This window comes from Dysidea avara, chromosome 3 (genome assembly GCF_963678975.1).
Source record: "Dysidea avara chromosome 3, odDysAvar1.4, whole genome shotgun sequence".
NCBI lineage: Eukaryota > Metazoa > Porifera > Demospongiae > Dictyoceratida > Dysideidae > Dysidea > Dysidea avara.
Window position 1 is genome coordinate 36,520,639 of NC_089274.1, and position 23,623 is coordinate 36,544,261.

General features: G+C 37.3%; 1 protein-coding gene across 1 annotated transcript in view; it reads right to left on the reverse strand.

The window, feature by feature from the left end:
• The window catches only part of LOC136248481 (sushi, von Willebrand factor type A, EGF and pentraxin domain-containing protein 1-like), a 129,571-nt gene continuing 105,948 nt past the window's right edge, over positions 1–23,623 (reverse strand). The window contains exons 32-38 of the mRNA XM_066040259.1: positions 22,984–23,175; positions 21,925–22,113; positions 21,114–21,611; positions 15,995–16,198; positions 2,461–2,646; positions 1,050–1,244; positions 1–228 (exon numbers count right to left, since the gene is read on the reverse strand). Coding sequence (XP_065896331.1) covers positions 221–228; positions 1,050–1,244; positions 2,461–2,646; positions 15,995–16,198; positions 21,114–21,611; positions 21,925–22,113; positions 22,984–23,175 — 1,472 coding nt within the window. The 3' untranslated portion in view covers positions 1–220. The remainder of the gene's footprint in view (positions 229–1,049; positions 1,245–2,460; positions 2,647–15,994; positions 16,199–21,113; positions 21,612–21,924; positions 22,114–22,983; positions 23,176–23,623) is intronic.

Consider the following 23,623-nt stretch of genomic DNA (forward strand, 5'->3'; position numbering starts at 1 on the left):
TAGATATGAAATGTATATAATACATATGGTGTGTACAAAACAGAACATGAAATAATAGGAAAAGTTCTAATTTCTATATAATTATATATACAGTGGTCATTGTAGTCTGTATATAAGAGCCTACCACTTGTTACAAAAGCAAGTCATATATGCTTTAGAGACTACATGTACATATACATACACAATAACCTATACAAGCAGCTAAAAGTTTTTAACTTGATCATCCACCTATTAGAAGAAAAAAATAGTATTATCTTTTACTGTGACTGGTTAATAGCCACTGCTACATGTCAGCAAGGAAAACAACTATGCAAAAGTAATTACAGTGGACCCTCGGTTATCCAAACCCTTTTGTTATTAGGAAATGATAAAAGTGTTCATTGTTCAGATAATTGAAGCCCATACATTTATATACAGAAATCTGTCGAAATACTCTAATAGAGCATACAATCGTACCCAAAATACTCTAATAGAACGGTCATTTCCAATTTCAGATAAATGAGGGTACGGATAAATGAGGATCTACTGTACTATCTGTGATAGACTTGTGTAGCAGTAAACCCATGGAATTTATATGGATTATCAATTGACTGAGCTCAGTTAACCATATAAGTATATAAATCCTATAAAAATGCTATTTTGTGGCTAAAACAACTTCGCCTGGTTCCTGCTTCAACAATGTCTTATCTACACTTGCATAATACAAGTTTTGGTTCTTATCTGAGTACAACTCTTATCTTAATATTTTAGGCTGTGATTGGTGTATCCATGGGTGACTTTTATATGAGCTGCAGCTGCTAACTGGTAAAATATGGTAGTAAAAGATTGACACATCGAATAGTAAGAAAACTAGTGTTGCTTTAGTATAGGTTTTTAGTTTAATTTTAGTACCAGTAGGAAAAACATTTTAGTTTTAGTTTAGTTTTAGTAAACTTAAGATAAAAACTTGGTTTAGCACAGTACACTAAAAGTAATTTATGCTTACTAAAATAGGTTTTAGTTTTAGTAAACTAAAACAACACTAAAGAAAACACACACACATTACCCACCTCTTATACATGTGGTATCAGTACCACTCCAGTTCCCATCACTCTGACAGGTCCTAGTGCTATTACCGACCATCTCATAGCCATTGTTACACTCCAGATAACAAATATCCCCAACATGACCCAACCCCATACTACCAGAAGTACATCCCACTATCTTTCCATTAGATGGTGTAAGCATCACATTGCATGGAAGTGCTGTATTCAAAAAGAAGGAAAATAGATCAGTATACACAAGATCAAGCTCTATGTCATTATGCATGAGGAATATAAATAAGTTCAGCTACAAATATAATTACACACTAATTATTTTTTACATAATCATAAGCATGATGTGTGAAGCGAGAGTGAGTAATAATGCTAACTAAACTAAGGAAGCTGTGGTGTAGTTATTCATTTCTTGGTAACACTGCTTAGCAGCTGGAAGAAACAGGTCAACTACGTACTCATTGGTTTGTACCACAGAGTTAACCCAGTACCATTTATTCCTGAATTGGATATTAATATAAGTAACTCACTCAGCATAGCAATTTTTTGCAGTCTTTCTTCTTCAGTTGTATGCAATCGCAAAGGCTTTATTTTCTCTCAATGAGAATCACTGATTTTTGCCACCAAAACATGGAATCTAGCAATGATTATGAACTTTAAGACATAAACAAATGCCTCTGTTGATAATTGGAGAGGATTAGAGCTAAAGTTTTAAGTGAACACTTCTCCTATGCCTAGCTTCTGGCACACCTAGTTACTGTACATTGGAAATGTAGACTTGTCTAATGTTAATTGCATCCATGCAACACACACACATACACAAAATTACAGCCTACAAGTGGGGTGGGGTTGGAGGGGGGTATGCACATCTATAACTGATTCATTTTGCACACAGTTCAAGTGACATAATTCATAATTATTTGAAACCCATAGCACTACAATATTTAGTTCATACTCATTTGAATAGCGAAGAGTAATTAACTGTCAACTCATGTGGCAAATTATAAAAAGGATGAGACGCATAGGGTAAAATACATAAGTGCGGAAACAGTGTAAGCTACATTTGCCATGCTTAGGTCATGCCTTACGTGAACTTATTTTTCACAGATATAGCAATATATGGGGTTATTGAATGAAGCACTTAATTAGCTCATCTCCTAAATCTGTAATGACTGAAGCACTGTCATATACTCTAAAAAGCAGCCAGGTGTGGTTGAAGCATAATTTCAGGAAATTTTAATTTCTTGAATTTTGTTCTCACCTTACCAAGTTACTATTTGGGAGTCAATAATTTGTCAAACATAAGGGTACAACCTCTGCAGTAAAATGAAAATTTGAACTAAGATGTCTGTCAGCAGTAATTATACATGTATAATGTTCCAATTAAATAAGCACTATAGCCATATGAAATAAAACAAACTCATACCAACACAAATGGTGTCTGTGCCACTCCACCGTCCATAGCCATAACAGGTCCTAGTTTCACTGGCAAACAGCTCATAACCTGTGTCGCATATGAAAGTGCAAGTGTCACCATAAGACAGTACTCCATCATCTCCCAGTGAACAAGTTATTTCTCCATTTTCCGGAGGAGAGAGTGGAAAGCATGGGACTAAAAATTAATGCAACATAAGTATTATGTAATTTTGCTTAATCAATACAAATGACAATAGTCCAAGTAATTTGTAACTAACAAAGAACTTTGTAGATATCATTTATGTGTGCAATTTGGGACGTCACTTAGTGCTAGATTCTTCTTTATCAATTATCATAACTATCACTATATTGGTGAGCAAAATCAAGCTCAAGCACACCATTTATAAAGCTCTGCAAGTTTCTCTGGCAAATAAAAACTGTTACTATTACTGAAGTTGTATAACATTATTTCACATGCCTTGACTAATTATATAATATTCTTCACATACACATTTTCCTTAATGTTCACAATGTATTGTGGCTACTTTGTGGCTACTTCTTTGACCCATAAGTATAATTATGTGCATCTTCAGTTTAGTCACATGTGTTCAGATGAGAATTTTTCCCCAGATGAATGAAGTCAGTGCTTATTGGAGGAAGGGGAGGAGGGAGAAATTTAGGGGGTGACTGGTGGAAAGTCTATATGATAGTTACCTGCACTAACTATCTCTTTTTCAAGATCACAATTATTAATCTGGAACAGTTGAAATGGTTGAGCTGGCTAGTACAAGCAGTGTTCATTCTAGGATTTCTTCTGACAGAAATTTGGGGTGGGGTGGTTGCTAGGTGAAGTCTACAACCCTAAGTAAGCTTGATGGACTACTAGTCTTTGAGCAAACCTATCACCTTGATGAGAAAGGAAGAGAGCCCGATGGCCCCAGTTAGGTGAGACTTTAGTGTGCAGTGATGCTCATGGGTTTGTCACTGTGCTATTAAGTAATCCTACAGGTATAACTCCCAAATTAGAGAAGGTACTTTGTTAGGATTGGCTTGTGAGGCAGAGCTAGTAGAATCGACCAGTAATACACCAGAGTCCCTGGAGCTAGAGGATGGCGAGTCAACATCACAAACCCACTCTCACTGTCATGCTCAACCTGTCTCACTGTCATGCTCAACCTGTTCATTCTGTCCACACCACTACTGTAGAATGCCACATGCAGAATTTAGTACAGTTGATTTCTGAGGCTGGTGTTGGCCTCCCTTGGGCAGGATAAGAGAAAACTTTCTAAACTTCTTTGTAAATACCATACTACATTTCCTTTGGAGGAGGGAGAATGTGGTGAAACAGGAATAGTACAGATGAGGATTGATATTGGTGAAGCTGTACCTAAATGTTAGCCTGTAAGACGAACACCATTTGCTTCCAGACAGGAAATAGCAAAATAGCTGTGCAATAACAGGAAGTCATCACTCCCTCAAAAAGCCCTTGGGCCAGCCCCGTTGTCCAAAAGATGGGTCACTGAGGTTTTGTATTGACTACCGCACACTGAATTCAGTATCAAAGACTGAAACGTTCTTGCTACCAAGGATTGATGATTTACTTGATCAACTTATGAATGTCAAGTATTTTTCCACCTTGGATTTAGCTGCTGGCTACTGGCAAGTACAAATGCATCCTGATTCTTGCCGAATTTATTACTCATCAAGGACTGTACAAATTCATGGTCATGCCATTTGGCCTTAAGAATGCCCCTGCTGTGTTTCAACGCTTAATGCAAAACATATTGATGGGACTGAACCCTGAGGAAGGACTAGACTTTGTTTCAGTATACTTGGACGATATCAGACACATTTGAAGCTCATTTGGGACATCTACAACAAGTCCTACAACAATTCCAAGGTGCAGAGTTAAAACTGAAGCCATCAAAGTGTCACTTCATTTGTCAGAGAGTGGAATATTTGGGACGGGTAATCATTCCACAAGGAATATCATCTAACAACAGCAGAATCACAACCATACATAACTTCCCAGGCCCTTCCACTGTTAAGGAAGTTAACCAGTTCATAGGACTCACCTCCTATTATCATAGGTTCATTAGCAGTGGCACAACCCTTGCACAGTGTTACTCAAAAAGATGTAACCTTTCAGTGGTCATCTGAGTGTGAACTAGCATTTCAACAACTTAAGGAGGCTCTAGTCAATGCTCCAGTTCTAGCCTACGCCAATTTCTCTAAAGCTTTCACTTTGAAAACTGATGCTTCCATTAAAGGCCTAGGAGCAGTATTTATCTCACCTGCAAGATGATAACCATTTGCATCCAGTGGCATATGCCAGTAGATCCCTATCAGCTACTGAAAAACAATATGGTATCACAGAGCTGTAAACCTTGGCCATTGTTAGGGCCATTAGTCATTTCCTCTATGGCAACAATGTCACAGTGTATACAGACCATTCTGCTGTTAAAGCTGTTCTGGAGACCCCCAGCCCAAGTGCAAAGCATGCACATTGGTGGAGTCAAGTGTATGCTAGTGATGTACATACTGTAAAGATTATCTAATCCAAAACAGCCAAGCTGTAAAAAAAGTGTGCGGCCCTCAGAAAGGCTATGGTGAAAAAAGATGTGAAATCCAAGGTGGCGGCCAAGAAATGGCTGTGATGGTAGGTTAACGGTAAAAATTTTAATAACGACAATTCAGGTGAATTTTTGTGCCGCAAAATTTACCTAAATTGTCATTATTAAAATTTTTACCATTAACCTACCATCACAGCCATTTCTTGGCCGCCACCTTGGATTTCACATATTTTTTCACCATAGCCTTTCTGAGGGCCGCACACTTTTTTTACAGCTTGGCTGTTTTGGATTAGATTTCATTTCTTTTTGTATTTGTATACCCCAAAGCCGGCCTATGGCCAGCTTTGGGACTTTTTTAACCTATGTTTTTTTCTTTACTACAGGAAGAAGAAAAGATGAAGTAGATGTACTTTAAATATTTTATCAGTAAATGTACAAATTATATATACTGTATAATACATATGTGACCGGATTTGTGAAAAGGGGTCTTCCACACACATCCAATTTGCCAACTTTGACAATTGATAACTTCAGATTGGAAAGAGCTATTGCCTTGAATTTTGGACAGTGGTGAGCACCACTATAGCTGAATACGTGGTGAAATTTTCAGGTTAATATATTACTTGAACACTGAGTTATGGTCTCCAACGGTTACGGAATTGGATGTGTGTGGAAGACCCCTTTTCGCAAATCCGGTCACATAATATTATATTGATTACAGAAATATCCATGGTGGTTTCTTTGTAACTGAACACTCTACAAGGTGACTTCTTCTAATTGCTCTCTCTACAGGGTGAATTGTTTGTAGCTGAACGATCTACAAGGTAACTTCTTCTAGCTAATCTCTCTACAGGGTGATGTGTTTGTAGCTGAATTCTGTATAGGTGATTTGTTTGCAGCTGAGCTCTTTACAGAATGGTTTCTTTGTGGCTGAACTCTCTAAAAGGTAACTTCTTCTAACTGATCTTTCTACAGGGCAATTTGTTTCTGGCAGAATTTTCTACAGGGTGATTTCTTTGCAGCTGAACTCTCTACATGGTGGTTTCTTTGTAGCTGAACTCTCTACAAGGTAATTTCTTCTAGCTGACTACTCTACAGAGAGATTTGTTTGTAGCTGAACTATCTACAAGGTAACTTCTTATAGCTGATCTCTCTACAGGGTGATTTGTTCGTAGTTGAATTCTGTACAGGTGATTTGTTTGCACCTGAGCTCTTTACAAAATGGTTTCTTTGTAGCTGAACTTTCTCCAAGGTAACTTCTTCTAACTGATCTTTCTACAGGGTGATTTGTTTGTAGCTGAACTATCTACAAGGTAATTTCTTCTAGCTGATCTCTCTGCAGGGTGATTTGTTTGTAGCTGAATTCTGTACAAGTGATTTGTTTGCAGCTGATCTCTATACAGGTTACTTATTTCTAACTGATCTCTTGAATTCTGTTCAGGGTGACTGCTCTATTAGGATGACTGCTCTATTAGAGTATCTCGATCTCGCACTTGTTACACCAAGTTGGATTTTGTGTTATAACTCCGTGGCTTTAAGTCTGATTTTTCTACACCATTGAAGAGCCTTTCTAAGATGATAACTCCATCTGTATAGCGATTTTCAAAGCATTACCCCAAGTGGTTTATCTGGTAGGCGTGGCAAGCATAATAATAATAATAATAATAATAATAAAATTAGCTAATCTCGATTGCGTAATTGTTACACACTGTTGGTTTTTTCGCTGTATCTTCCTGGTTTTTAGCTCGATTTCTTTCAAACCACAAAAGGTTTGAGGTTCAATAGTTAACCTATTCACCCACCGATTTTCAGCTTCTTCCCATACGCGATTTACCCTGTAGGCGTGACAACATATTGGTGTTATTTTTCGTGAATAATCGCTCATAACTCTTTGCCTGTTTATGGTATTCCAGCCAACGTTGGTACAGAGATGCGCCTTTATACCCGCCTTCTGTGTGCCAAATTTCAAGGCAATCGGATAACGTGTTCGCGTTTTATAGCAGTTTTTGTAAGTGTGCGAAAAGAGGAAGAAAAAGAAGAAAAAAACGAAGAAACTAAGCCAATTTTTGAAGTCGCATATCTCAGGAATGCCTGAAGCGATTTCGCTCAAATTGGAATGTGGAGTACTGAAGTTGGAGGGAATGTACACAGCAAAATTTGTCTTGTTTCATCAAGGCAGCACAGAGCTACGGAGATGCGAAAATTGCATTTTCTTTCTTCCTGTCAATATACTCACGGGGTTGCGCGCCGGCTTCTTGGGCCGCACGACACACTACCGTGTGTCTTGATCTGTGATTCTGGCAGAGAGAATGTGAATGCAGATACTTTATCATGCAATCCTTCGAATAAAGATTTAATACCTTCCCCTGATGAGAATGGGCAGATAGCAGTGGTATAAGAACCATTATCATTAGGTAATATAGATATACCTACCTACATTGCTCAGTGTGGACAATGCAAGTACTTACAATGCACCCACTTTTTCAGCTACAGATCTCAGCCAAGCTCGGCAGGATGATCCAGAACTACAGCAGATTATCTAGTTTCTACTCCATGATCACCTCCCTGCCTGATGATGAAATACAAGCAATGAAAGTTGTTGTACAACCTTGTCATTTTGCTATAATTGATAGCGTACTTTATTTTGTTGACTCCAAGAACAATGTGTGCTGTTTCCACACATCTTTGCACACAACTACTAGAGGAAAACCAGTGGGCCAATGGCAGGACATTTTCAGGAGAAAAGCTTTATAGAGCTCTGGTACAACACTGGTGGTGGCCTGGGATGTTAGCAGGTGTCACTAAACACTGTTCAGCTTACCCCAGTGTGCCATTGTGAGTGGAAGTGGCCATGTTAACAAACCTCCACCTCACCCCATTCCGGTCCAGAAGCCATTTCATATAATCACAGTTGATGTCATGAATTTGCCTCTAACTGAGTCAGGCAACTGCCACATAGTTGTTTTTCAAGATTTTCTAACCAAATTGCCTCTGATTTACCCTGTAGCTAATCAAAACGTGCTCCGACTTGTTAAACTGCTTACAGAACACGTCATCCCATTTTTTAGCATCCCAGAAGCATTGCTGTCAGATAGGGGAACAAACCTAATGTCACATTTAATGACTGATGTTTGTCAGAAACTAGGCATACATAAAGCTTAACACTACTGCCTACCATCCCCAGTGCTAAAGAGTGCTCTCTGTAAACATGCAGCTCAACATGGTACTCAATGGGACAAGTATTTAAGTGGAATCCTCTTTGCATATTGCAATATTCCTCATGATGCAACAAGGGAAAGCCATCGTACCTGTTGTTTGGGATGGACTGCAGATCACCCACAGATGAAAACTGTTGAATCCCTCATGATTTGCAGCTAACAGACACACAGAACTATTGTGAAGAACTATCTTTATCGCTAAGATCTGGATGACACAATTCAGCACAAGCCATCCCATAAAAGTCACCACAGGTCAAATCTGCAATTACTATTTTTATTATTATTAATGCTTTACAGTGACCAGTACTGAAGGTCTGACAACAACTTGTGCTACAGCCTTAGAATTACCTAGCCTAATTACAAGGACTCAGACTTAAACAATAACTTACAGCAAATAAGGTGTTACAGAAAAGGGGCCAAAGTAAGATGGCACTATATCAAAAAATTCATGTCAATAGGAATCAAGACACACGGTAGTGTGTCGTGCGGCCCAAGAAGCCGGCGCGCCACACCGTAAGTATATTTACAGGAAGAAAGTAAACGCGATTTTCACACCTTTGTAGCTCAGTGATTCCTTATCCTATTGAAACCAAAGTTGCTACAGAAATGCTGGCTAGGTTGGGGAGTCCACATACCAAATTTGAAGAAAGTCGCTCCAGCCATTTCCGAGATACAAGTGGCAAAGTTTGGGCTTTTTTTCTTCGTTTTTTTTCTTCTTCTACTTCTTCTTTTCGCACACTTTGCAAAATCCGCAATAAAACACGAATGCGTGCTTGGATTGGGCCGAAATTTGGCACACTTAAAGGGCTTATTAAGGCGAATCTCAGTACCAAGTTTGGTAGGAATCTGATGAACATTCACGGAGTTATGACTGAGTATTTGCGTAAAATAAGGTCAAAGGTCTGTCACGCCCACAGGGTAAACTGCTTGAAGGAATGAGCTGAAAATTGCTATGAAGATGGAGTAACTATCGTAGGAGTGCCTTTTGTGGTTTGAAAGGAATCCAGTTAAAGGCCATCGAGATATGACACAAAACCCAACCTATGTCACAATTACGCGATCGACTTTTATGAATAAAAAAACTATTAGTTTTCACACCTACCAAGCAAACCGCTTAGAACAGTGAACTGAAAATCGGTGTGTAGCTGGAATAATTATCATAGAAAGTCCTTGCAGTAGTACAGAAGAATCGGATTACAAACCACTGAGTTATGATTCCAAAGCCAACTACATGTAGCATATACGAGATCGAGATACTCTAATAGAACAGTCACCCTAATAAAGCATTCAGCTACGTTTATAACTTACTCCATTATAGAATTATATGGCATTGCAAGTTATTCTGTAGGGAGTTCAGCTACAAACAGTTAATCTTATAGACAATTCAGCTACAAGCAAGTCATCCTGTAGGGAGTTCAGCTACAAATATGTTGCTGTAGAGATTCAGAACATTATAAGTCACACTGAAGAGAATTCAACTATAAACAAGTCACCTTGTAGAGAGTTCAGCTACAACAAGTCACTCTGTAGAGAATTCAGCTACAAATAAGTCACTGTGTAAAGGGTTCAGCTACAAAAAAGCTACCTAGTAGAGAGTTCATCTAGATCAGCTACAAACAAGTTACTTTATGCAATGTTCAGCTACAAGTAAGTCACTCTGTAGAGAGTTCAGCTACAAACAAGTCACTCTGTAGTTCAAACAAGTCACCGTAGAGAGTGAGTTCAGCAACCAATCAAAAAACCACCATGTAAAAGAGTTCAGCTATACAAACAAGATATAACTCTATAGAGAGATCAGGTAGAAACTTAACAGATCACACTGTAGAGAGTTCAGCTAGAAACAAGCCATCCAGACTGAGTAGAGAGATCAACTAGAAAACATCACCTTGTAGAGAGTTCACATCACCCTGCAGATAGTTCAGCTACAAACAAATCACCCTATAGACAGATCAGCTAGAAGAAGTCACCTTGTAAAGAGTTTAGCTACAAAGAAACTACCATGTAGAGAATTCAGCTATGAACAGATCATCCTATCGAGAGTTCAGCTAGAAACAAGTCATCCTGTAGAGAGATCAACTAGAAGAAGTTACCTTGTAGAGAGTTCAGCTAAAAAGAAACAATCATGTAGAAAGTTCAGCTGCAAACAAATCAAACTGTACAGAGTTCAGCTACAAATAAATCACCCTGTAGAGAGATCAGCTAGAAACAAGTCACCCTGTAGAGAAATCAACTAGAAGAAGTTACCTTGTAAAGAGTTCAGCTACAAACAAACCATCATGTAGAGAGTACAGCTGCAAACAAATCACCCTGTAGTGAGTTCAGCTACGAAAGGATCACCCTGTAGAGAGTTCAGCTAGAAACAAGTCATCCTGTAGAGAGATCAGCTAGAAGAAGCTACCTTGTAGAGAGTTCAGCTACAAAGAAACCACCATGTAGAGAGTTCAGCTGCAAACAAATCAAATTGTAGAGAGTTTAGCTACCAACAAATCACCCTGTAGAGAGTTCAGCTAGAAACAAGTTATCCTGTAAAGAGATCAGCTAGAAGAGGTTACCTTGTAGAGTGTTCAGCTATGAACAAACCATCATGTAGAAAGTTCAGCTGCAAACGAATCACCCTGCAGAGAGTTCAGCTACAAGAAGATCGCTCTATAGAGAGTTCAGCTAGAAGAAGTCACCTTGTAGAGAATTCAGCTGCAAAGAAACCACCATGTAGATAGTTCAGCTGTAAACAAATCATCCTGTAGAGAGTTCAGCTACGAACAGATCACCCGGTAGAGTTCAGCTAGAAACAAGTCACCCTGCAGAGATATCAGCTAGAAACAAGTCATCCTGTAGAGAGACCAGCTAGAACAAGTCACTTTGTATGTAGAAAGTTCAGCTACAAAAAAAATCACCCTGTAGAGAGGTCAGCTACAAACAAATCTCCCTGTAGAGAGATCAGCTAGAAGAAGTTACCTTGTGGAGAGTTCAGGTACAAAGAAACCATCATGTAGAGAGTTCAGCTGCAAACAAATCACCTGTAGAGAGTTCAGCTACAAACAAATCTCCCTGTAGAAAGGTCAGCTAGAAGAAGTCACCTTGTAGAGAGTTCAGCTACAAAGAACCATCATGTAGAGAATTCATCTGCAAACAGATCGCCTGTAGAGAGTTCAGCTACAAACAAATCTCCCTGTGGAGAGATCAACTGGAAGAAGTTACCTTGTGGAGAGTTCAGCTACAAAGAAACCATCATGTAGAGAGTTCAGCTGCAAACAAATCACCTGTAGAGAGTTCAGCTACAAACAAATCTCTCTGTAGAGAGATCAGCTAGAAGAAGTTACCTTGTAGAGAGTTCAGCTACAAAGAACCCATCGTGTAGAGAGTTCAGCTGCAAACAAATCACCTGTAGAGAGTTCAGCTACAAACAAATCTCCCTGTAGAAAGATCAGTTAGAAGAAGTTACCTTGTAGAGAGTTCAGCTACAAAGAAACCATTGTGTAAAGAGCTCAGCTGCAAACAAATCACCTGCACAGAATTCAGCTACAAACAAACCACCCTGTAGAGAGATCAGCTAGAAGAAGTTACCTTGTAGATTGTTCAACTACAAACAATTCACCCTGTAGAGAGAGCAGCAAGAAGAAGTCACTTTGTAGAGTGTTCAGATACAAAGAAACCACCATGGAGAGTTCTGTAATAAATATATGTATTATATATATACTTTGTACATTTACTGATAAAATCAGAAATATTAAAGTACATCTGCTTCATCTTTTCTTCTTCCTGTGGTAAAGAAAAAAAGACAGATTAAAAAAGTCCCAAAGCCGGCCTATGGCTGGCTTTGGGGTATACAAATACAAAAAGAAGTGAAATCTGATCAAAAACAGCTAAGCTGTAAAAAAAGGTGCGGCCCCTAAAAAGGCTTTGGTGAAAAAAGATGTGAAATCCAAGGTGGCGGCCAAGAAATGGCTGTGATGGTAGGTTAATGGTAAAAATTTTTAATAACGACAATTCAGGTGAATTTGGTGCCGCTTGGTCTTGGCACAAAATTCACCTGAATTGTCGTTATTAAAATTTTTACCATTAACCTACCATCACAGCCATTTCTTGGCCGCCACCTTGGATTTCACATCTTTTTTCACCTTGGCCTTTTTAGGGGCCGCACCTTTTTTTACAGCTTGGCTGTTTTTGATTAGATACTATTTATGTAGAAAGTTTCATGCTTTAATGAAAAAGTGCACGATTTGGCTAATTTTGGGAGCTACGTTGCTATACTAAAAGTACTACTAGGCAGCACACCCAGCCATTGATGAAGCCTAAAATTACAAAGACAAAATACAAGTACACTACCAACTGCGTCAGAGCCCCCAATACTATTTATGTGGAAAGTTTCATGCTTTTATATATGAAAAGGTGTATGATTTGGCTAATTTTGGGAGCTACATTGCTATACTAAAAGTACTACTAGGCAGCACACTCGGCCATTGATGAAGCCTTCAATTACAAAGAGAAAATACAAGAACACTACCAACTGCATCAGAGCCCCCACCACAACAAGAAGTACACTAACAGTTAGCTTGAGGACAAGCCCTTTTGAAGGATGGGAGGATGTAACACTGTTACTTATAGTATCTACTGTATCTGTTATTTATAATGTATTTGCGCATGCATGTGGGTTTGAGAGTCATGAATTAGAGTAATGCCACAAGGTCACCATTAACGTTACATAGAGCTATTTTCAAAACAAGGAAATTTGCTTTCTGATTTTAAATTGGAGGGTATTGCTGTTGGTCATGAATGCTATTCTAAAAGCAAACTGGCTTAAATTCCTGAGACTAAATTTAAGGATCATTTTTATAGCTAGGTATATTGCAGCTATCTTGAATACAAGCATCTAAAAAATTTAGGCTCTCGGGTACCATAGCAAATTTGATACCTGTATATGTGCCGGTACCCAGTGGCTACCTATTTTTTTACAACCAGCCCCAAGGAGAGGTGAGTTTCACTTCAAACCATACAAAATTTGATTTGTGTTCAAAGTAGCTATTTATTAATACCCAACATTGTCAAGGTTCTTGTGTAGCAAAGTGCCAGTGAAGGGATAGGCTAAAGAGATTTATTACTAAGTGGGGAGGGGGAGCATACTCACCCAGAAAGACTTTGAAACATGGCTGTGACAAGGTTGTAGTCAACGGACAAAATCCGCACAAATAGCACAATGTCTGCACATAATTAGTTTTGGGAGGACACACATGTCCTTGCAAAACCAATAGTGGTACCATAAAAGCTGATGTGTACATGTTTGTTTGTAGTGCTAACGATAACTATCACTTGGTTGCTAGGAGACCTACATTTTCCCAACCCAAGGATTTACCAATTCCACCTCCCCTTTGTGTACTGCTATCACCAGCAGCTGTAATGACCACAGCCTGGTGATCTGTTGCAGCTATGTGGTTGTATTAACTTCAAAGCTTTCAATGGAAGTTCCTTATTCCAATTCCAGCAGTGTAAAGTGCTCCTCTAGCTCATGTCTGTACAATTTGACTCTATGTCTGTACATTTGTGAATATGTAAGGACATTTGTCCTCGGCACCTTAAAAATTAAATTAAGGCCTGTAAATTAATAACCTATTAGCTGCTGCAGCTGCCATATGGCAGCATGGCATTATAAATCATGCAGGGAATAAAATCTAGCTTTGCTAGAAACTGTTTAGCATGTTTAATAGTAAAACGCAATAGGGGTCATGTTTCTGGGATAACCGGATTCTTTTTGGACTAGTGTGTGATTGTTATGCAATCGTGGGTAAGTGTTTAGTAGTTTTTACTGCTCTATTAGAGTACCTAGATCTTATAAAATACCTAGTTCTTCCTTAATCCACTTTTAAAGAATCAATGTAAGTTTCCTATTGTTACTAAAATAGGCGAGTTAAATCATTCTTTGAGATGAAATCTATTGTACTACCAAGAAGACATTATTATACACCAATGGAGATGGGAGGAGATGACCCTCAAGTTGCTTTATCCCACCATATTATGGCTTCATGGCATTATAGATCACACAGGGAATAACATCTAGCTTTGTTACAAACCGTTTAGTATGTTTAATAGTGAGTTGTGCTAGTACTAAAATGGACATTCCCATGGGGGTCCCATTCCAGGGATAACCAGATACAGTGTACAATTGTTATGCAATCGCGGGTAAGTGTTTACACAGCAAAAATAGTGTTCCAATACTACATATTCTAACCCCGTCTTTATTCAGTATTGGAACAACTATGTTTAAAAACTCCTTATAACAAGACAAAACGAACCTTAAATCTATAAATGACTCTAATGTTATTCACTATTAGGGACTGTGGTCTGTTTTTGTTTGAGCTAAGGTAGAATATTTGGACTATTAGTTCCAACACCTAAACATAGACGGAATAAATACAGTCAATATTTGTGTATGAATTGTGCTGTGTTATTACTAATATAGGTGAGTTAAATCATTCTTTGAGTTGGAATCTGTTGTACTACTGAGAAGATACTACTATACATCGATGGAGATGGAGGAGATGACCCTCGAGTGTTTTATCCAGACATGGCATGGTGCACGAGTAGATATACGCAAGCACAACACTGGAAATGGAACAAATCACGAAGAAATCAGCTGTGAAATGGATTGCACTGTAAGTAAACAATAGTTCTATGGAATGTAAGGCTCTTTTGTAGACAGTTGGTTGGGATTTCGTAGTTTGGTTTTTACCAAAGTTTAGACTTTGCTATTCTGTGTTTAGTAAGGGTAATATGATGCAATTTGGCAATTCAGCAATTCGGCCAGTAATTGCCAGGAATTCAGCAGTCAATTAAGGAAATAGTAAAAAAGCTGAATGAACAAACTTCTATAGTTACGGACAATTTTAAAAAGAATAATATATTGTTATATTAGATTTAAGGCAATTTTGTATTAATAATGGACTGCAAAATAGCCTTACTATTATGTAAGTTGAAAATTTTTAATCAAATTTCCTTAAATCAATCACTTGTAAATGTAAACTTAAACAATGTTCTCTAATTCAATCAAATCTTTAAAATTTCCTACGATATAGTCAGGGGCTAAAAAGAGGGGCTAGTTGTGACCAAAAAGCTAGTTGCCAACGGCCTTTGGTTAATTGTAAATGATATTGGACTAGTAAAATTCAGACTAAAATAGCAATACAGAAAAGTATAAAGTCAAAAAATTACATATAATGTGCTGTGTACCTTAACCTTTTAGAGTCTACTGCAGGGATTTAACTAAAAGTAATTCAAAATCCAATCTTTGAATACCTATTTTCTGTGGCCTATTTGATTAACTGCCTGATATTGAATCTGAGGGCATTATTGGTAGTTGCATTCCATTTTCAGTCCTAATAAATAATACACTTGAGTATTTCAAGTGAATAGTTCTTGTAACTATAATAATCTAGAGTTGGCTCCTGTAGTATAACAAATAATAACATCATTACAAAGGTCTTGACATTCAAACCTTTATGTGCTAAGGAGAGAGTAAAAATTAACTGAGTTTTCAGTTTTTATGGATGTACACAACTGGACGTATCCTTTAATACAGCTACTAAACTACAAGCTTTATACAACTATATGCTATAATATGTGGCAGCAACAAAACAAACCGGTATACCATACTAGTATCCATAAATGAGAGGAGTATGACAACACTGAAAGTTACAAAACATACATTCATTTCAAAGTTTTGGATTTTTTGTTTAACTCTGACATATAATACACAGTTTACCTCTACTACATGTGGTCTCATTGCCAGTCCAAGTCCCATCACTTTGACAGGTTCTAGCATCACTACCTTTTAGCTCATAACCTCTAGTGCATGACATAAAACAAGTGTCTCCCTCATAACCCTCTCCAGTGGTAAATGTAGCACCATTATCACACAGCATTTCAAGATCATCAGTTGGAGGTACTAGTGCAGTACACTGAACGTCTATAAAGTAAAACGCATACACAAGAGATGCAATCAGTACATTTTTACACCATATTACTGTTGTAAAATGCGACAGCACAGCACAGCACAATGTAATGAAATGCAGTACTAAATACAATATTGGTATGAACACAAGTGTACTAACTTACAATAGCCTGTGAGTCAACATCATGCACCTATAATGTCTAAGTACTATTATAACACATAATCCTACCCAAGCAATGTAGCTCTGTTGGTAGGTTTCAGGCAGTGTGCAGAGTTGGAATTGGTGCGTAGTACGTGGATTCAAATACACAACACATATTATTATTAAGACTTTTGGTACTTAAGGTTTTCAGACTACCTTTAGGCAGTCTCTTCTTTTGCTTTGTTGGTTTACATCAACTAAAGCAGCCAAGTTTGGTATCAAAACATTTTGTAAAGAGTCACTGGTAGCTACAAATTTGTAAACAGTCACTGCAAGTGGTAGCTACAAATATCAGCATTGGATTGTTGCAAAGTATGTCAGATAATGTTGAGGAAGTTTGAAAATTTCATACAGCTATAGCCCATGACAATTTCCATAAAATAATACTCCACTTTTTAGATATAGTGCTATCTCATGTTTTACCTTTAGTGACCTTTATCGGCACTATTTCTAGAAGTGTACCAATGTACTATAAGTATTATACTGGCCACTGATGGGACCAATAATGCTGAGAAAACTGATATCAAATAACTTATATTAGACACCATGCAATAATTAAGTCATTTTATTCTCAGCAAACGGAACAATGACTTTCTTCCTTACATTTAAATGCCATACTGTGAGAAGCCATATAAGTATACATATCTTTAAAACTTTCATACAATAATCAAAGTAGTAAGCAAGCCAGAGTAATCCTGACTAATCTAGGAACATGCATTAAACTGTCATACATACATACACTTTATTAGTATATGTAATAGGATAGATGGCTGTGGTATTCGGGATTGATAGTGTGAGCATTGTAAACAGGAAGGAGTAAAATTTCCTTCCTGTTTACAATGCAAGAACTATTAATCCCAAATACCACAGCCATCCATCCTATTGCAAATTAATCCGACAACCATAGCAACTGTTACTAGGCAACAGAAATTCTAAAAATAACCACTGCAAAAGATCAGTCACACTTAGCAACCGTTGCTATGGTCTCAAAGTGACGTTTACCCTAGCAACGGTTATTTAGCTGTTGCTATGCCATGGGGCATCTATCACTATGGTAACACTAGTTGTCAAGTTGGACATCTACTTCTAATAGAAACACACCACACTATTTTAGCTAAATCAAATTAGTATTACAGGTTTTTGTTAAGGGACCTTGACAAACAAATGTAATACTAATTCTATTGGCTAATCGCTTGACGCATTTCAATATAATACGTTAAGCTGCCATTGAGAGTATTATACATTAACACATTCAGTTGTTGGATTATATCAGTTATATTGGATCAGCAGAACGATGAGAGTTCAATATGGTTATGAGTCACTATGTAGGGAGTTCAGCTATGTGTCAAGTCATCCTGTAGAGAAGTCAGCCATTTTACAAGTCGACCTGTAGAGAGTTCAAGTCTACCTGTACAGAGTTCTGTAGAGGGCTCAGCTACAAATCACTCTACATTACAAGTCAACATGTAGCATGTTGACTTGTAGAGTTCATATCAGTTGCAATCACCCTGTTTTATAAGTAGCATAGGTTGACAATTATCAAACACATTTCAATCAGTGCTGACGCACTTTGCTTATAACTTAGTACCCACAGAGACTAAAGGCTGTTTTATTAAATAGTAAGTCTGTGTGTTGTTGTGGTAAGGAATTATAAGTCAGCATGTTGCAAGTTGTGCATGAATTAACAGTAGAGCCTATCATACACGACTCTTCAAGCACCTATACATATTATCAACAGCAGTAATTCACACAATAATTAATTTTCAAACAGTTTGCACATTCCAATGAATAATTTATTAGAGAATTAGCTATCACTTTGTTATGGGATTATATTCAACTACCAAATAACAAGAAATATTACAGAGATTGAATATGTCAATCTCAAGTTATTCAGGTTAGATTGAAACCATGGTTGTTACGGGCACTACCATTTTGCTCATAACCTGAGGCCTGCTGGTTCAATTTAATTAAAACTTGGGACTCAAGGAGAAAAAAGTCTTCTCTACTGAATGGTCCAAATTAGAAATACATGTGTTGTGGTGGTGACAAGTTCTTGGTACTTGTTAAAATAATTGTAATTTTGTTAACTTATTATTACTGTATATCCACTAGAGCCTCTGAAGTCCTTTACTAATATAAACCACTGAAGGAACTATTGTAAATGTTGCATTGTTAGTCATTATAGCTCAATAAGACTTCAGTTAGCCTTTACCTGTTGAGTAGTTTGCTAAGTTCGATAATATTACCATTCAAGAATAGGAGTGCTAGTTGCAAAACAACATGTAGCTAAATACATAGTACACACATAGTCAAATGCACTCAACAAATTCTTTTTCTTTTCCTGTAGTAAACAGATTTATGTATTAAGGCTTTACAGCACAAGTGCTGAAGGTCTGTAGGACACCTGGTCCTACAGCCTGTTTAAAGTTGTTACAGAAAGTTTCCTGTAGTAAAGAAAGACAAGTAAAAAAGAAGCTTCAGGCAAGCTTTGGGGTATGCAATTACAATAAGAGTGATAATTAAGCCAAAACAGCCAAGCTGTGAAAAAAGGTGCAGCCCCCAAAAGAGCAGTGAAAAAATGTGAAATTAAAAGTGGCGAATAAGAATGACTGCAATGATGTTAATTCCAGCCATTTTTTAGTGTGGTTATTAAAAATAATTGGCTATAAACAACATTGCAGCCATTTCTTGGCCACCACATTTGTTTTTTTTTTACTTGGATTTTTAGGGGCTGCACTCTTTTCACAACTTAGCTGTTTTGGTTTAGATGATTAGTTTAGATAAAAAGTATTGTATGCCAAGAACAGTGTGTGTCTTAATTAGTACAGTGCAGTTTAGCAACTCATCATAATGTATGGATCTTTTTTCTATGCAAAATGTGCCCATGACTACCAGCAATTAGGTAAAAGAAAACACCATAGGAATAGCCATAAAGTTTGAGCCTGGTAACATTTCCTGGCAGTATTAATCAACTATTTATCATCTTCCCATGTGAAAGATATCTAAATGAAGGCTGTACAGAAGAAGGTAAACGAGAATGATAAGGACTCATGATGTATTGATTGTTGACTATATGCATGTAAGACAATTTTGATTTGCCCATGAAACTTGTATGTGCATGCTTGTATCATACTTCAACAGCTACACTATCATGGCATTTCAGTCATTGCATTAGTATAGTACAAAGTTTGCAAAAAATTGCACTGGATAGAAAGGTACTGGTACATTGGCATTAAGAAATCCATTCATATAATAGAAAATAAGTGTTCAAACTTTTTTACATGGATAGCACTATCACCTGGTGAAAATATGAAGTTGATACCACTCTACTAGAGATATTGACATACGTAGTTAAGTATGAATTCTGTTTGATAATCAGTCATTGATGTTGCCATTACTTATAGTATGGCCACTCAGGATTTGTCTAACATTATGTGACTATCTCAGCAATAACCTGCACAGTTCACTTTAGGAAACAATGGGTGAAACCATACATACAGTACTGCTCAAATGCAACGTTGTCTTGTTTGAGTGTAAGGAATTGAAAAACTTGCTAATTAAAGGGCGTGGAATCCATTTTGCATGTGAGTATTCATCCCAATTGGTTTGAAATGAACAGTCAAAATCAAAACGGGTGCCATGCCCTTTAATTAGCGAGTTTTAAATTGTTTGCACTGTTGCAAAATGATGTATTTGAGCAGTATGTACCATACTATAAAGAGAATATAAGCAAGTTTCTCACTGTTTCTCAGCGAAGTTAGATTAAAATTATACACTATTTTGTTTACCTGTTCATGGAGACTTTGATTGTCTTGGTTTCATTTGAATAGTCTTTAAAAGCATGCAAAATACATGTATAAGCATTTATTTACAATGTGGTAGATGTATAAAAAATGCTTGTATGTGCAAGGAGATACAGGGATAAAAATATTTTGGTGACTCGTGGTGAATGAACACTTTGAACCAAGTCCAGCTCTATAGACCAATGTATACACAAGTTATGGCCTGGAATGTAAGCCCCTGTAGTTTATCTTGAGTATCACTGTGGTACAAATGGATTTTTCACTCTTCCTACTGTCTAGTACAATAGGCTGAAACTGTGGTAACCTATTTCATAGTGAACACTAGGGCTGAGCGATACTGCCATTTTAGTATCACGATCGATACTAAAGCCACTATTCACGATACTGAATACTTTACGATACTTACAAATATGTCAATCATAGCTGGTGCTACATAGTGTATTCCTCAGTATTCCTGCAGGATGTCTTCAAAAGTAGCATCAAACTAGCCACTGTCAACCTTGTTTACAGTAACAGTTATTGTAACACATGCTTTGAGGTTATGGTGTTCACACCTCTCTGCAGGGGTAACCAGGTTATGACTTACAAGGATTCTTGAGCCTAGTACTGCATAACAAATGGCTTTTTAATAACAGTAATATACAGGTATGGTATCACGATAGTTAATAACAAAATATTGCGATATCAATACTTTCAAAATATCGTGATATATCGCTAAAACGGTAGTATCGCTCAGCCCTAGTGAACACTTTTAGGTAGGTACTACTGAGGCAATAAAAGAAACGGTGTAAATACTGAGGGGTTTGCTCAGACAGTTTTAATTATGCCCTAGCCCAAGGACTGGATAACTATCACATAAAATTAAGCTTTTATTAAACCTAGAAATGATGGAATGTGAATAAAACTTACAATTTACTCTACTTACCAACTGTAAAGTGCATTAATGGCTGACGAAGAACAGAGCGATAGTTGGCATTATTGAGATCAACTGATTTAGCAGTAGAACCATCAATACCCTCAAATAGATACTGCACATATCCAGCTGTCTCTATAGTCCTCACTTTAAGATGAGCATCAAATGGGTGATAATATCCTACAACATCTCCTGACTGAACAGGAATTCTGTTAAGACCAGTGAGAGGAATAGTTGCTATCACATGAGTTGGTTCAGTGATGTGACTGGGTTTCAAATGAACTTGAGCAATTTTAGTATAAACTGTTGAATCCTGTGATGATGCTCTCCATACTTGTATGTAAGGGTAATCATTCCTTTGTTTATCAGGTAGTAATCTGACTCTGATTCTGGTTATTCTGGCATTAAAAGTAAAATTTAGGCGTGGAATAATTGCCAATTTGTCACGAGTCATTTCATGACTACCAATCCGCTGCACATCAACGTAATCTGTGCAGTTCAGTCCACCTTCTGAATGTAACAGAAATAAAACAACAACAGATTTACAACACATGAATACATAACAAAAGTCAATGATTATGGGTATAAAGACTATAACATTACTCATCACTATGTGCAGTTTTCTATACTGGTTCACGGCTTTTAAGCCTATATACAGTACATTATGTATGTATATAGCTATTCTAAGTAGTATGCACACTGCTACTTAGTACCATAGTGAACACCATAATTATATGATGAAGTGGGTGACTATCACACCTTTCAATTATCGTGCTACCACTCTACACACTCATACATATATACAGGACACACACATTCTCACCTATCCTACACAATGTCTCCATACCACTCCAAATTCTGTTGCTCAAACAGGTCCTAGTGTTACTACCAGTTAGCTCATAACCAGTGTTACATGTGAAACTACAAGTGTCTTCATAGGAAGGAACTCCATCATCTCCTAGTGAGCAAGTCATCACTCCATTGGTAGGAGCAGTAAGGGATCGACAGGGAACTGCAAAATGCAATAAGCAAGGTATAAATGTACACATATGCAAGTAAAAAAGTTATCTGCCATTTCCACAATAACCATGACCCAGGGATAGTAGCAGGGATCATGAGTTATTCAGACAAATATTCATATGATATGATATTATCACTTCCTTCCACAAATTACAACGAGCAGAAACACACATAAAAATTGATCTGTTGACAGGTCAACAGCTAGTCTATTCTCATGCTCCAACACATGATATACACTGTAAAATCTTTAGAAGACAAAGACTTCATAGTGCCATATACACACTATTAAACAATTATCAAGGCTAAATATGGAGCAGTCCAGTATATACAATACACAAGGAAAAGCCCTACTGTCCACAAATGAGTGAACAACACCAAAAAATAGATCATTGTTGTATAACGCTTAGAGGTACATGTGACTATAGTATGTTCATGTTGAGCTGAATCCTCAAAAACATTTAATAACTCGTGGATGCAATTACACGTAATCTTGAAATTTTGGGCTCATTTGTAGTACTGCTTGACCCGCTAAAAATATTTCAAAATCTTTTTGTTCAAAAAGTTTGACATAATATTTATGGCCAATCAAAATTTTCACAATACTTTTCTATGGGGAAGCCATATAAGCACAGTGTCCATTACAGCCCTTTTCCGAACTTGTGATGGAGCCAAACCGTACGTGTCTGTTATTGACACCTTTGCTGTTACCAATAATCATCTGATTGGCTGAAATGTTAACTCTGTTGAGAAAAAATCCACTTTAATTTTTAGCTGTTTTTCAGGATTCAGCTCAACATGAACATACTATAACACAGACAGCATATCATAACATGATACACACATTACAACATGTACTACCTACCTCTTTTACAGATGGGTTCAGTACCACTCCATTTCGTATTACTTTGACACATCCTAAAATTACTACCAGTTAGTAGAAATCCAGTGTTACATGTGAAACTACAAGCATCTTCATAGAAAGGAACTCCATTGCTATTTTCCAGAAAACAAGTGATTGCTCCATTGTTAGGATTAGTCAGTGGAAAACAAGCAACTACAAGGTCATAATATCCACACACGCAAACATAAAAGTAAAAAACAATAACAACAGCTTTAGGTGGTACAGTGAAACTTGTTATACTAGCCACCTGTATAGAAGGTCTACCTCTCTAAGAACCCAAATACGTTTCCTTGGTGAGATATTTATTAAGGGAATTTAGGCTCAAAGTGACTGGCTTAGACAGGTAGTTAGAAAAGGTATACCTTGTTGGTTGGATGCAGACTTCCCTCAAGATACAGTTACCCTAAGTGCTACTGTTAATCTTGATATTTTAGCTTATGACCCAAGATCATAGTTAGACCAACTTAAAGAATTTGCAATTATATTGGTGCAATTATAAGGACACTATGCTAAGAACGTTAATCATAGTAAGCTCTAAAGAGAATTGGCCTTTGTAAACCATGAGATACTCTGATAGAGCAGTTTAAAAAGTCAGGACATG